At 34.3% G+C, this 14,470-nt stretch overlaps 1 protein-coding gene across 3 annotated transcripts in view; it reads left to right on the top strand.

The window, feature by feature from the left end:
• Window positions 1-14,470, top strand: part of LOC148657172 (dynein regulatory complex subunit 11) — a 36,992-nt gene that overhangs the window by 2,547 nt on the left and 19,975 nt on the right. The window contains exons 3-5 of one of the 3 annotated variants that reach the window (XM_088643065.1): window positions 913-1,032; window positions 6,629-6,820; window positions 9,047-9,118. In XM_088643065.1, coding sequence (XP_088499191.1) covers window positions 913-1,032; window positions 6,629-6,820; window positions 9,047-9,118 — 384 coding nt within the window. The remainder of the gene's footprint in view (window positions 1-912; window positions 1,033-6,628; window positions 6,821-9,046; window positions 9,119-14,470) is intronic. The other 2 variants (XM_088643066.1, XM_088643067.1) reach the window with 2 other exon arrangements.

Genomic DNA, 14,470 nt, shown 5'->3' with positions numbered 1-14,470 from the left:
TTAAATTATTTTAAAGTACACTATCTTAATTGCTCCAAGTGTCCTTTCTATGCAGTAGCAGTGTTTTGGATTTTCCACAAGATGGCATCAGAGATAAACTAATCTGTTTAAAAGTTCGTTTGGGCTGAAGAAATATCTTCTATATTCAGAAGTATTCTTTTCATTTAAATCATGTAAAAATTGAACATTTTTGATAAATAGTTTATCATTTGAAGTTTGAGTTTACACTTTGCAAGAGGCATTGCAAGAGACAAGAACTGGAAATTGAATAGAAACTAGTAATGTCATATATAAAATATAAATAATAGCACACCACCATTACAATATTTTTTATACAGAGCTAGGCTGGTAAAGATGTGTTACTGTTATATACTCTATTGTGTGGAAGTGTTATTAGACACAGTCTAGAGCTACATAGATAACATACGCCTATGTGTATATTGCATGTACTTCAGCAATTAACTCTTGGAATCCACTATTGTTTTGCACAATTCTTATGCTTTGACTGTTATTAATACAATTTAAATTGGATGAAAAGGAACTAAGCTGATTATTTAACAAGCTTTAATTTATAATAATCAGAAACTTAATTATTAGGTGTTTCTTGACATTTGCAACATTTGCTCCTCTTTACACATCCATCGAGCTAAAAGATAAAAAAACGCAGATATCAGGATTAACTATATTAACTGGATTATTTTCAAATGTAATAGCCATATCACCATAAAACTGTTTGTGCCTAAAAAAGGAAAAACAGTAGAAAAAAACCTGAAAAGAAGAAAAAAATGAGTTTTACAATTGCATTGTAAAATTGTATTGAGTTGCATTCTGTACACAATAATATACTTGCATTTAAGAATTAAACTGTAGTGTAAAGGAAAATTCCTACATTATTGTCTCAAACAATTCTAGGCAGAGATTGAGATTCCCATTCCAAAATACTTCATTGGTGATCGTGCTAAGGTCCTGCAGGACAGAAAAGAGATGTTAGCAAGAATTCTGGACAAGATTACAGTGATGGAAAAGCCCAAAGTAAGTCTGAAGTTTGTTTTTCTATGACTGGTGAATTATGTTAACTATTTAGAATTTGTACTTAATGTTGCAATATATTGCTACCAATGTATAATCTAGGCTACCCATATCTTTTTTACTGTATCAAAATTCTTTCAAACAGTGGTTCTTCTTTTCAACTAAAATAGATAATATTTCGGAAAGTTTAAAAAAACTTTTAGATATTTAAAATATATTTTATTCTAAATACTGCTAAAAATCAAAGTTAAACTCTTCCACCAGTCAAACCTAATAATCTCTGCTGTCTTCAACTACAAATACTGCTTTTTAATAATGAACTTTGTTGCCTGAGATTCTGAACAAATGAGTAGTACAGTATGTATACTGACATGACGGTTCATATTGGGGATAAAATTAACTCAGATGTGTATGTCTGTGTTATGTATATTGTTTGATAGGAATGGGTGTCATATTATATACAGTACATTTTATTTACAAAGCACCTTACATAAAGAACAATCTCAAGGGACTTGACAAATGTTATTATTTCCTTACTAGATGCTCTTATCCAGGGAGTTTTGTCCGATAATACATAAAGTACATATAACAATATATCATTCAGATACAGCAGGGAAGTAAAAATAAATAACAATGAAAAGCAAAACAGTGAGGCACATGCTAGAAGTGCCATGTATACATAGCAAAGAACAGAGTGAAAAATATATTGAGTGGCAAAAATGTAGGTAGTAATCATAGATTACAGTGAAGAAGGCAAGCCATTGAGCAGAGTGCAGTGACAGCTGGGAGTAAAATGTTCACAACTGTGTCAGGGAGATTGCAGGTGCACTCTAAATGAATGTGTCTTGAGAAGATGCAGAGATGTGGTGTGGGACTGAGCAGTTCTGATTTAAGTGGGTAGTTCATTGTTCCACTGCAGAGCCAGGGATGTGAATAAACAGGGCTTGCACAGTAGGTGAGGTAACAGATGGTCTGGCAGAGAAGAAGAATCACAGAGTTGGGGAAGGATTGGATTATAGGGAGACATGAGGGACTGGAGAAATATTGAGGAAGAGTGGATAAGACAGCAGAAGGTAAATATACATGTTTTGAAATAAATGTAAACAACTAGGGAGCCAATGGAGGTATTCGAGTAACTGCATGGCAAGAGAGAAATAAGGCAGAGAAAAGATGGGCTGAGTAATCCGAATGAGTTGAAAAGGATGAATAGCACTGGCCAGGAGTGGAGTTGCAATATCTCATGCAGTAAAGCACCAGGATTTGAACTAGAAGTTGTATACACAAGAAAATGAGGAAGAGAGGAATCCCGCAGATATGGCTTGAAAAGAAGCAGAACATTAATTTGATTGGAATAGTGGAGGGAGGAAGCAAGATTTACACTCGGGTACCTGGCAGAGGAGGCAGTCAAGTGGAACAGACCTGGCGAGGTCGATAGAAATGGTAGAAAAGAAGGTCAGAATTAGATAGCTTTAGTTTGAAATGACTAAGGGAATTAGTAAAGAGGCAGTTGTTAATATGCAAGATAAATACTGTATATCAGGTTAAGGAAAAAAAGAAGATCTGAGAAACATCAACATAGAAGTTGTATTGAAATCTGCAGGAGGAGATTTAAAGTCCTAGGTCAAGGGTGTAAAAAAAGAACAGCAGGGGATCCAGCACACAGCCTTGGGGGACGTACATACTGTACTGTAAAGCATTTTTCAGGCCAGAGACCAAGCTATACCAGGATTCATAGAGCCTGTGATTGCAAAACAGATGAAGAACCAGGTTTAAACAGTGCCTAAAATTTCTAGGTCAGTACATATAGTTTGGTTAACAGTCTCAAAAGCAGCCGAGTTTTTACAACAGCAGACAACAGCCCAAGCTGACAGGAGGGCATCACTAATTGAAAGAAGAGTACTTTCAATAGAGATTGTTGAGTGAAAGTGGTGGTCAAGCAGCTGAGAGAGGTACAGTATGTGGAGAGCTGGGAATGTGATGCCTGTCTGTGGTTTTATTTTTTTGGACAATTCTTTTATTTCTATTTATGTAAACACCAACCCCACAGTGGAGAAAGGACAGAACAATTACATAACACAACACATAGACATTTTCCTGTGATACAAAATGTTCATTGCAGTCATTTAGTTAAAAAAAAGAAAAAGAGAAAAAAAGGAAAAACATCCTCAGAAAAGGCACATAAAACATTACACCATCTAAGCTAGTACTGTATATCAATATAATTATTTCAGGCCACCAATGCAGTGGTAGAGGCCAAGTGCAGCTGAGTCATGACTTTCTTTAAGCAAAATATCATGTACTGCAAATATCCTAATCACACACAAGAAATAACAAATAACTGGCGCAATCCAACTCTTCAGTAAAGTCCTCCCTGCTAAGAAATTCTCTTATTGAGCACTGATAGTGTTAATTGATAGTGTTTACTAAGTGTTAAGAGAAACAGAAATTCAAGGGATTGGGGAAGAATAGTACCAAATGTATAGCCCACATATTTCCAACACACAATCATTTTGAACCACTCCCATATAGTGTAAATGAATTCCCATTACTTGGCCATACTGGTAAGTAGAATCTGTTGATAACCTATCCTGAATTCTCCTAATTTGAATACTATAGCATATCTATTCTAACCATTGATAGCGGATGTGTGGTGAGTGAACTGGCACACTTTGGCTGCCATTGCATCATTCAGATGGGGGCTACACCATGTAAGTGGAGGAGGGAGTAAGTGTAAAACACCTGGAGTGTCCAGAAAAACTCTATATACAGTAGGTGTGAGGAATTATTATAGCGTACAGGACTATTCTCTATTCTTTGCTCTCTATACTAAATTCATAACATTAGAAGTGGCTTAATTGTTTGAGAAATATATGTTTTGTATATTGAGGCAATAACCCCCACTTTAACTGACATATATTCAGTTATAAATCCAACAATTCCCACAGTGGATGTGGACGTATGAAAAAGAAAAACCACAAGAGATTATTTACTTTGTAAGTCCTAGAGAGAATGGAGGCAAGAATCATCAGATATGTTCTTCAGAATAAAAAAAAACTCCTTCAGTCAACCAAGGAGAAAAAACAAAGAGATGAAAATTAGTCACTGATCTGTAATTATGGCATTTTGTGTTCCAAATTTGGAAAAAAATAATTTCTTCCAAAAAAAAGGTGTTAGTTTCCAGTTTTAATTTTGGCCAGTGCATTATAAATTTTAATAATTAAGTATTTGAGGTTCCATTTGTGGGTTTAGATGGAGTTGAAAGAAGAGAAGAAAGATCAAAGTTGGATATATGTATATATTATATATTTATATGTATGAATATTATATAAATATATGGCCAATGTTATATTTTCCAGACCTGGTGTGCTATCTGCTTGGAGTTTGTATGTTCTTTCTGTATATGTTTGGGTTTCCTCTCACAGATATAATAGTAGTTAATTGGCTTCTGGTGTGAGTGTGAGCATGACTGTGTTGTGTCTGTGTGTGTTCTGTGATGAAATGGTGTCCCATCCAGGTTGTACCCCACTTTGTGCCTGTTGCTCACCAAAATAGTTTCTCCCTCCTTCACAACCTGAAATGGATGAAGAGGTTTGGATGAATGTAATGTTTTAATTTAATATACATAATTATAAAACACATAATAATCAGAAAAAAAAACAGAAAGAAATGCAATTATGCAACTGTTTTGAAATGATAAATTAGAATGAACCATTTAATAAAAATATGTTTTTAAACTATTAATAACATAAACAGTGTTTGTGTCCTTGATATCAATGGACAGTTTGTCTCCCATTGTACACAGTTTAGACCTTGGAACTGTGCAAACTTTCTTTTTTCCACAGGGCACAGGTTCTGATTTGGTTTGCATCTTTGATGTGCCACCAGTGATGATGATTCACTGATGCTATGAAGTCAAGCGTTTTTTATTGAGAAAAAAAAACCTGACTTTTTGTATTTAAAGTTATGGGTCTATATCCCTGAAAATGAGATTTTAACTGCACATCGAACTGGATCTGCCCTGCTTAAATATCTTGTCACCCAAGTGAAGAGATCTGGCATGCCCCAGAGAACACACTTAAGTTTGCCTCCAGGCTGAATCAGCCCCAGCTGAGGATTGAACTCACAACCTTCTTAAATGCTTTTACCATTCTCTTGTATACTCAGCATGACAAAACTTCCATTTTGTGTTTATATGTCTTATTTTTCAGAAAATGTTTGTGTTTTAATTTTGGATTTTTTTTTCTTTTTGAACTACACTGAAAAAAAAATATTTGTTTCTATTGTGTGTTTTCACATCCTGGTTCCTAGCGACAAACCCACACTGGAAGAGAACCTGGAAGTCAAAATTGGGCACATTTCTTCAAAAATATCCATCTTCATGCCATTTGTTTTTTTATCATGTCACAGACTACAAAGTCATGTACAGGAGATTTGGTACAAAACCCTCACCTTTAGCATCAAAAGATTGCTCTTACCCAAATTGCAAGTACCACTGTTTGCCAGGAGCCATAAGAGTTCTGGCTAATTATTCCCAGCCTTAACCTCAGCAGCACTCAGCCAATTCTGTACCACTGCCTGGGAAATCCCATTCATGGTCACCTAGTGCCATGAGCTAGTTTTAAACTTGTGCCATCTGTATAATAGAGCTGAGTGCCTTTACTAGAGTCACTCACTAACTCCCATTTTTCATTCTAAAGTAAAACATTTGTGTAGGTTGAACATGGTACTTCTAGGTAGTGCTTCTTTGCAACTGCATTTTCCTTTCAAGGAGTTCCTATTTATCAGAAACAGTTGCATCATATACTGTATATGAGTTATTTCTATAGAAATATTTGCTTTATGTGAACCAAAGAAAGCTACAAAGAAGTACTATACAACTGTAATGTAGTACAACTATAAAGCAGAGGAGGTTTCAAGGACCTCTTGCACAAAACTTTATAGACATTTCTGTAATGTTTGATTTGGTGAATTGGGATTTTGGTGATTAACAGTGGACCTGTAAGAAAGGTTGCACACAAGAGGAGGCCAATGAGCCCACCCACAGTAGCTCAATGGGCTGCCAGAGGCTAGTTCAATAAAAAAAAGTATTTTTTAGTCTCCATATTAAAATTTCCTAGGTTTCCATTTGTGTCCTCTGCCTGCGAGAATTTTGAATAGTTGAATTGGGTCCATTTGTTCATCACTATAAAGATTCAGTTCTTTTAGCTTGACAGAATAACATTTTCCTTTAAGCCTAGGACTCTCTCTGGTTTTCTTCTCCGGACTGATTTTCTATAATGTTGTATCCAAAATTGTACACAATATCCTAAATGAGATCTTAATACTGAATTTTACAATTTTAACAAAACATCTCTTGATCGAAATTCTACACTTTTGATTATATATCCCATCATTATACAGTACAGTATCAGAGTAATATCTGATGCTATTATTACAGTATTTATGCTCTCTGAAATAGACAATAATACTTTATTGTGTTTGTAATATATATATAACTTTTAAATTAATCACTTTCTGAACTAAGAGTAAGATTTTTATCATTTTCCTTCAAACCCCTCACCCTTCAAGTTGCATTCAAATATTTGTGGTATCCTTGAAGATTTTTGCTGTCCGCCCCTTGACTCTTGAAGAAGCCATCAAACTGATCCAGGTGTCGGAAAGAGCCCGACAAGGGCGGCTCAGGGCTAAGTTCATGAAGGAAATCCGTCGTGATGAGGAGAGACAGAGAAGAGCCAAGGATAAGGATGTGGGATATGCAGGCATGGATCAAGCAGCAATACGCATTCAGAAGGTGAGCAAAAACAGAAATCCTACATTGAAATGGGCCGTTCTAATTTATCAATAATGTTTGCATTAAATTAATACCCAAGTCTAGTTCAAGATGTGTACTTTTTTGTTTTTCATTTTTCTTTCCTTAAAATTTGCTAAAAACATTTGTGACTATGATTGCGACTAATGAAATTTGAATTAAATTTGTTTGACAAAGCTGTCCACACCTGTAATGGGGAAGCATTCAATTCTTCTTGAAGAATACTTGTATAAAACTGAAATATAGTCATTTCTTACAGGTTTGTGCCTTAGATATTAAATGGAATTGATACAATTAATTAATCCTCTCAAAATGTGTTCATTTATGTGTCAAAAATATGTCTTACAAAAGCAGAACACAAACAATGCACAGTATTAGTCTCAGAGAAAGTGTACTGGACCTATCAATAGCTTATCTGAAGGTTAACATTCACACCATGTAATGGACTTTGCTTTAAGATCTCAGTACGTTAAGCATTGAGAATAATTAGTGGAAGCAGTAGTATCGAAAAAAGTATTCAGATTATGGTTTCCCATTTTGTGAAATTACCGTATTATACATTAATATTTTATTCAAAATCTGAATTCTCAAACTGAAGACTATTAAGGATATGATAAGTAATATAAGTAAAAGGAAAGAAAATAATAAAATACGTTTGCATAAGTATTCAGACCTGTGAACTTAATATTTGGCGGACTCACCTTTGACAGCAGTTACAGACGCAGTTATTTATGGGTCGCTACCAACTTTACATGTTGGTTTTGTGAAATATTTGCCCATTGTTCTTTGCAGATTTACTCAAGCTCTCTCAAGCTGCTTGGAGATCACTTATAAATGGCACTTAAGTGTTTCCATAGATTCTCCATAGGATTCAAGCCATTCAAGATCTTTCATCTTAATCATATTTTTAACTTGTGGGTCGTATTCCTGTTGAAATGTGCATTTTTGTTCCAGTTGTAGGTCCTTTAAGATTTCCTAGTACTTTTGTTGATGAGACGCAAAACCTAATTCTGCCACCACCATGTTTTGTTTTTTTTCAGTTTCTTACAAAATCCTCTTTTTAGAGTGCCTAGGATATTGTTGTCCCATGGACCTTTTCTCCCATCTCAGCCAATGTAACTATTTCAGTGTTGCTGTTGGCCTCAGCAACTGTTTCCTCCTTGAATCCCCTTACAGAAATGGTGTATTTACTCTGATATCATGTGGACTGTTATTTTATTATTGCTATTATTGCACTCTGTGGCACTCAACCTATGGTTTAGCTTTTTAAGATAAAGTTATGCACTTAAGTTAAATATGTGAATAATCTTTTTATTTTTGTTTTTTGCTTTGAATGTGTGGAGTAGGTTGTTGTACCAGTGAGGTGCCACTCCACTAGGTGAGGTCATTGCAGGCCCAGCTGTACCTTATTTTCTCACACATTTACTTACTTTTTTTCACATAATTCTCAGCTTCAACCACAGACGCTATGGCACATACTCACCCATACCAAAGTCCCTCTCTGTTCCAGAAGTGGAGATATGTCGGGCATCTTTTGTTGCCAGACAGCCAGTGTCTGAACAAGCTGTCCCTCCTGCTCTTCTTACACAGTTGGGGTCCTTCTGTCTGCATTTTATTTTAATTAGGCAAAATAACAATTGTTTGTGAAACACAAGGTGTAGTTATCAGGTGTAGACTTTCTATTAACTCAGCAGGTTCCTCATTGGTTGGACATCTCTTGGGTAATGGGCAGTGACCATTGACCCATTGCCTTGAGTACCAGACTGAGAAGTCTGAGTACCATGCTGCACCACATATCATTAGAGATTTTCAGAATGAACTCAGCTTTACAATGACCCTGTCTGTGTTAGTGACTTCAGCTACATTTTACATTAAGTCCCAAGTGGCTTTGCCAAGACGACAGAAATTTTATTAAAAATTAAAAAACGTAATTCTTAGTGTAATTATATGCCTTGCCACTACAGCTGCAATGGTTTGTTTGGAAAATGTAACAATACATCACCAGAATTAAATGCTTTTAAACACTGATCAAACAACTTTCATTGCAAGCAGCAATGGAATCTCATTGGCTTATAATAAAATAAAAGTTCACTAGTGCTGAAGAAATCTCATGAAGCTGTTGGTCATGTTTAAAAAATGTCTTAAATTACAGTATACACTTGTCTTTCACTAAACTAAAACAACATTATCTGAACTATTTTATATTAGGTGTGGAAAGGCTTTATACAGCGTAAGAAAACAAGGAAAGAAAGAGAAGAAGAGTTGATCTTTATTGGCATGGTGAGTACAACACAGAAAGGTTACAGACAAGAGTGGGCCATCAAAGCCCATCGTGCACATCTTATATTTAATTACTTTCATAAACAAACACCATATGAATGGAATGCATACTTATTTATCTATTAGTAATATTATGTTTTCTAGTATGCCATAAGGGTTATTTAAAGAGTTGTTCTGCTAAAGCAAGGTCTTGAATAATGCTCCATGCAAATATGGTTTTCCTTTTTAACCATCTGATGAAGAAAGAATCTGACTTTTTAATGACTATTTTAACTATAATATTTTTCCATTTTTCATACATCTTTGAATGTTATCAAATATAGCTTAACATCTATCTGGTATACAGTATTCAACTGTTATAAATTAAACTAAAATAAAAGAAAACACTAGATGGCAGTAGTTTATATAAGAGCCACTAAATGCATGCTTTATTATAACATTCAAACCCAGAATTAGCAAAATTTTAAATTCTGAAGATTTTTAATTTAATACTGTCATCTTAAATGAAAAGTAGTATTCTCCATAATCTGATGTGATATAGTGACATGCTGAAATGCATTCTGCCCTTCTAACTCACCATATTAATTTATCTTTTCATTATTATTCAAAACATACTCCTTTGTTGTAATTTGTATTGAGGAAATATATTTTTATCAATTTTATAGTATATGGTATAGTACAAGTATAGTACAAATACAAACTGATTTTAGAATAGAAGAATAGGACTTCTTGTTTGTGAGCAACCTAATAGAAATTACCTAATAGAGAACAAATTAATCCAAAGGCAATCTGAATGTTTTTTTATGTCTAAGATATTTTTAGGAAATCACCTAGGAATGGCCTTGGTAATATCATGAGCATAAGGATAGTGGAGTGCCATTGAAGGCTCCTCTATTTCCTGTGTACAATCTGCATTTCAAAACAGTATCCTGTCTACAGAAGTCTCAGGTTTAGTTCTGATGGCAGCAATGGTATTACTAAATAAACGCACTTTCTTTTATACAATGAGGAACCGAAGGAGTGAATCCATTTTGTTTCAATGTGGATCCTCGGTCTCTGTTCTCAGGATTACTAGCTTTTATATTTTCGATTTAAAAAAAAAATATCTGGGCCCATCAACACATTAGATTGTTTGTAGCTGATTGATCCCAAAATCCATCTTTCATCAAAATCAAAATCAAAGCTTTCATCTTTAAAATAACACATTCTAGAAATACAGATACAGTTTTCTTTATAGATAACTGACTTCTTGTTTGTCTAAATCATTTATTGTACATTTTATTTCTATATGTTATTTTTTTTATTGGAATAATTTCAATGTGGTCTAGCTTTAGAAGAAAAAACTCATTCATACAAATAGTTGTCTGCAAACAGCTGTTAGCCTAAGAAATAACGCAGTATACGGTTGTCCTACCTGATGATGGCTATTCTCTTAAGTTTTACTTTAATCTCTAATCACTATTAAAATTGTATCCTCTTTTTCTTTATCATTTTTATTAACATGGATACCATTGAGCCACATATATTTTTTTTTATTCCAGCAAAATATTTTACAGGTACAATATTAATATGTACTTCTAGATCAGTCAAAAGTATATAAATACTTATAATAAACATTGATTACCGAACAATACAACAAATAAGGGGTAATAAACAGAATTTAAATAAAAATAACCAAAAGGAACTAATTGTAGTACTCTAATCAGAATCTAATGGATTTTTAATTTTTTTCTTACTTGTTACTATATTTTATTGTTAATTTTCAACTCATCCTTTTTCTGTCATCAGAGAAAGAAGTCAAACATCCCTTGCTAATGGTAGTATTTAGTGGTCTTTTTTTCTGTTTAATGATGTTCCCTTTAAATCTTCTGGTATTTTGCTAATGATACAATATCTATGGATATATTACCGGGGGTATGATGGAATCATTAATGATGGTGTTTTAAAAATGATTATGTTGATAATTTTGATTTTGGTTTCACTCTCTTTTCTACATCTTTTTTCCCTCTTCTCCTTATAGTAGTCATTGTTGTCTCCTTTTGAAAGAGTGTTATAAACACATTATGGATGGATACATTAGTGACTGATGCAGCGCCCGGGCTCGCATTGTTTTTGGTGTGAAAGTGCATCATTAGAAAATGTTCCACTTGGCGGGGAAGCGCGTATTAACTGCGCTCGCAATGAAATGAGGTCGTGATAGATTGTTAAAGTTATAGAAAGCCATTAGGTTGAAATATGAACCTCTCAATTGTCATAATGAAGCGGGGGGCTATTTGCGGAGCGATCAGTGCATTAGGAGACAATTGGAATCCATAATGGCAGACACAATACATTATAGGCAGTAAGTTTAGGGCTTTAAGGTAGAAGAAGTAATCATATCTGCAAAGGATGTTGTTACAGAGCTTCCATTAACCTATGGTTCAGGGTCCTGGGACTCCTCATTTATGTCAGAGCCCATCTGAATATTTGCATGGTGAAAAGTAAGGAGGGCAGGAGACAAATCTGACAACTCTCTCAACATGAGCTCTTCTCAAAGAACCTGCTATGAAAATCCCTGAAGGCTTATACAAGGGCAGAACAGTCTAAGATCTATATCCGGTCAAGTCTTCAGGTTTGCAGGAACTGGATAAATAACATTATAAGGTCATTTCCGTACTTCAGAATGTACATTTAATGAAAGCAATGGATATGTTAGCATACAGTAAGTACTGTATATCAAGGAGCAGAAACACTCCTCTAAGTCTTTGTTTCCTATTCATTCTTAATTGAATTTGATTTTGGTCATTTTTTTCAGATCATTTTTTATTATTCGGTTACTGACATAAGATTAGCTGTTAGAAGTTTTTATTATGAAAGGTGTGGAAGAAAGTGCTGAAGAACATTCTTTAAATATCTAAATTGCTTTTGTAAGGAAAGGGAGCAACTACTCAGTTTCTTCAGCTCATTATTTCAAAAATATAACTAATACTATTATTTAACTGAAAAAAAGTGTATTTTCTGTGTTGCCAAGTTGTGTGTATACAAAACATTTTACTGTTTTATTTTGTAAAAAAAAGGGCAGCGCGATGGTGCAATGGTTAGCATTACTGCCTCACAGCACGGGGGCTTTGGGTTTAATTCCAGAGTTGGAGTACTGTCTGCTTAGAATTTGTATGTTCTCCCTGTGTTTGCGTGGGTTTCCTCTGGACGCTACAGTTTCCTCCCACAAGCCAATAATATACCGGTAGTTTAGCTTCTGAGAAAATTGGCCCTGGGGGTGAGTGTGTGAGTGTGCTGTATGTGTCCTGTGCTGGACTGGAAAACAATCTTTCTTCATAGACTTGATTATTAAGTAAGTTTTTATTTACAATTATACTGTATATTTATACTGTGTCTTGTTTAAGAATATTTCTGGGATTTTTTTAGTTCAGATTTTTTTTCCCAAAAGTATGTATTTGTATTGGACTTTTGCAAAATACACTCAATATATGAGAATTTGACTGTTATTAGAGTTCAGAAACCTTTAGTTTCTTTAGGATTGTGTTAGGGATAAACTGAAACTGAATTTTCATTCTTTAAAGTGTGCTCAAGAATATAGATTCAAACACTCAGCACAAACAAATTATATTTTTTGTTGAGCTTGCATGCATTTTTTCTCCCATATTTTTTGATGGTGTAGCAAAACTGTGGAAACATAAAGGATCCCCTTCTTTTTACTCTTATAAGTTTTTTTCTCAAACTTTATGTTCTTATATTGCAATCCACTTAATATAAAGACACTGCAAAGTAATCATAATTGTTCACTTTAATAAAGATATATCTACATATACAAAATATATGCCACTTACTGTACTTTTTATACATTAATCTAATGTAGTCCAGCTACTTTAATCTTTAAAGTGAAATTGTCAGAAGAATTGAAGAATTAAAGTACTTTTGTGATTAAAAAGATTTAACAATTCTTTACTCTGACTTTAACACATGAATATACTGTAATAACAAGTAAATAATCATAAGAGAGTAATTAAAGATTTATTTGTGCTGAAAAGAAAAGAGACGCAATGTTTCAGCTGTGGAGCCTTCTCCAGCCTGAAGAAGGAATGAAAGGAGGAATAAACCTTTACTTGTTCCTTTGCAGCTTATGCATACTGACGTAGCTACAGTACCTACTGTACTTGAACTATCGTAAGAGAATGAAATCTTTCATGAAATGAGATGAGCTCAAATGTCTGTAGAATGTCAGCAAATCGAAACCTTTTTGATAAATCCTTCACCTTTCATTGTAAGCAAGTTTATACTTTTTCCAGGCTGCTTAAATTTTTTAAATTAAATTAGCCTCTACTGAAAATAAAGGTGAATGTAATTAATTTGGTTTCTCTGATTACTGCTTCCCAACATACTCAAATTAAAAATAAGAGACACAATCAGCAGGAACTAATTGCCTAATCACACTAATAAAAACAGGATACTCTTAAGCAGCAGTGAATGTCCAGTTCTATCACTATGTGACCTTGTTGAGGTTTACATGGAATATGTCCCTTTAAACATTTTCTTTCAAAAAGAAATAAAGGAGGGAATTGGGGGGTGGGGGCAAGAGGGGTGCTTGTGGTTGTTGTTGTAAAGAAACTCCTGGTTCTTCTGAAAATTGAAAGCCTTCCATTTGAGAAATGAATTTATTTAAGTCACTGTATTTTTTTCCCATTAGTAAGTGTTTAGTTCAGCGTTTTAAATAATTGCGTTACCAGGAATGATATTTAAAATGCATTTGGGAGTCAATGAGGCGGGAAAGTGCCTACATGTTTTGCTGATGACACCCGGGCCATTTGGAAGACATCAAAGTAGAGAGGAGGTAGCCAAGATGCATATTATAAACTCATTATGGATATCATTTAAAAGGACGCACTTCAGCAACAAATACAATATTCCCCGTCTCTCTCTGGTAATGTGTGTTTGCAAAGTCGAAACTCTTTGATGCCTTCAGTTAATGTGACATTTATTATCGAACTGTAAAATCGAATAAATTGCATTGATTTCCATATCAGCATGGTCGTTAAAGTATGGAATGGACACTATTATGAGAAGATGATTTCGGATGGGGATGTGCTAAAAGCATAATATCTGTAGGATATAATGTCAGGAGTGTTTCTAAATCTTAAATTCACAGTTTTCAAATTTAGTTTTAAAGGAATCCTGAAACATAAGCATTTTGTCTCCACTGTTTTTATTTTTAATGTAGTGAAAAAAGAGCTGACTAAATGACCTGGAATGTTGTCCTAGAATACTTTTCATTACTGGCCATATCAGTACAGGAGAAAATGAATTTGATGTCCCATGCTATGAAATCACAATGGCAATTCCACAATGGGAATACTG

Source organism: Lepisosteus platostomus, chromosome 8 (assembly GCF_059453375.1).
Source record: "Lepisosteus platostomus isolate fLepPlt1 chromosome 8, fLepPlt1.hap1, whole genome shotgun sequence".
Taxonomy (NCBI): domain Eukaryota; kingdom Metazoa; phylum Chordata; class Actinopteri; order Semionotiformes; family Lepisosteidae; genus Lepisosteus; species Lepisosteus platostomus.
The sequence above is the reverse complement of the archived record's forward strand: the minus strand, read 5'-3'. Positions and strand labels throughout refer to the sequence as shown.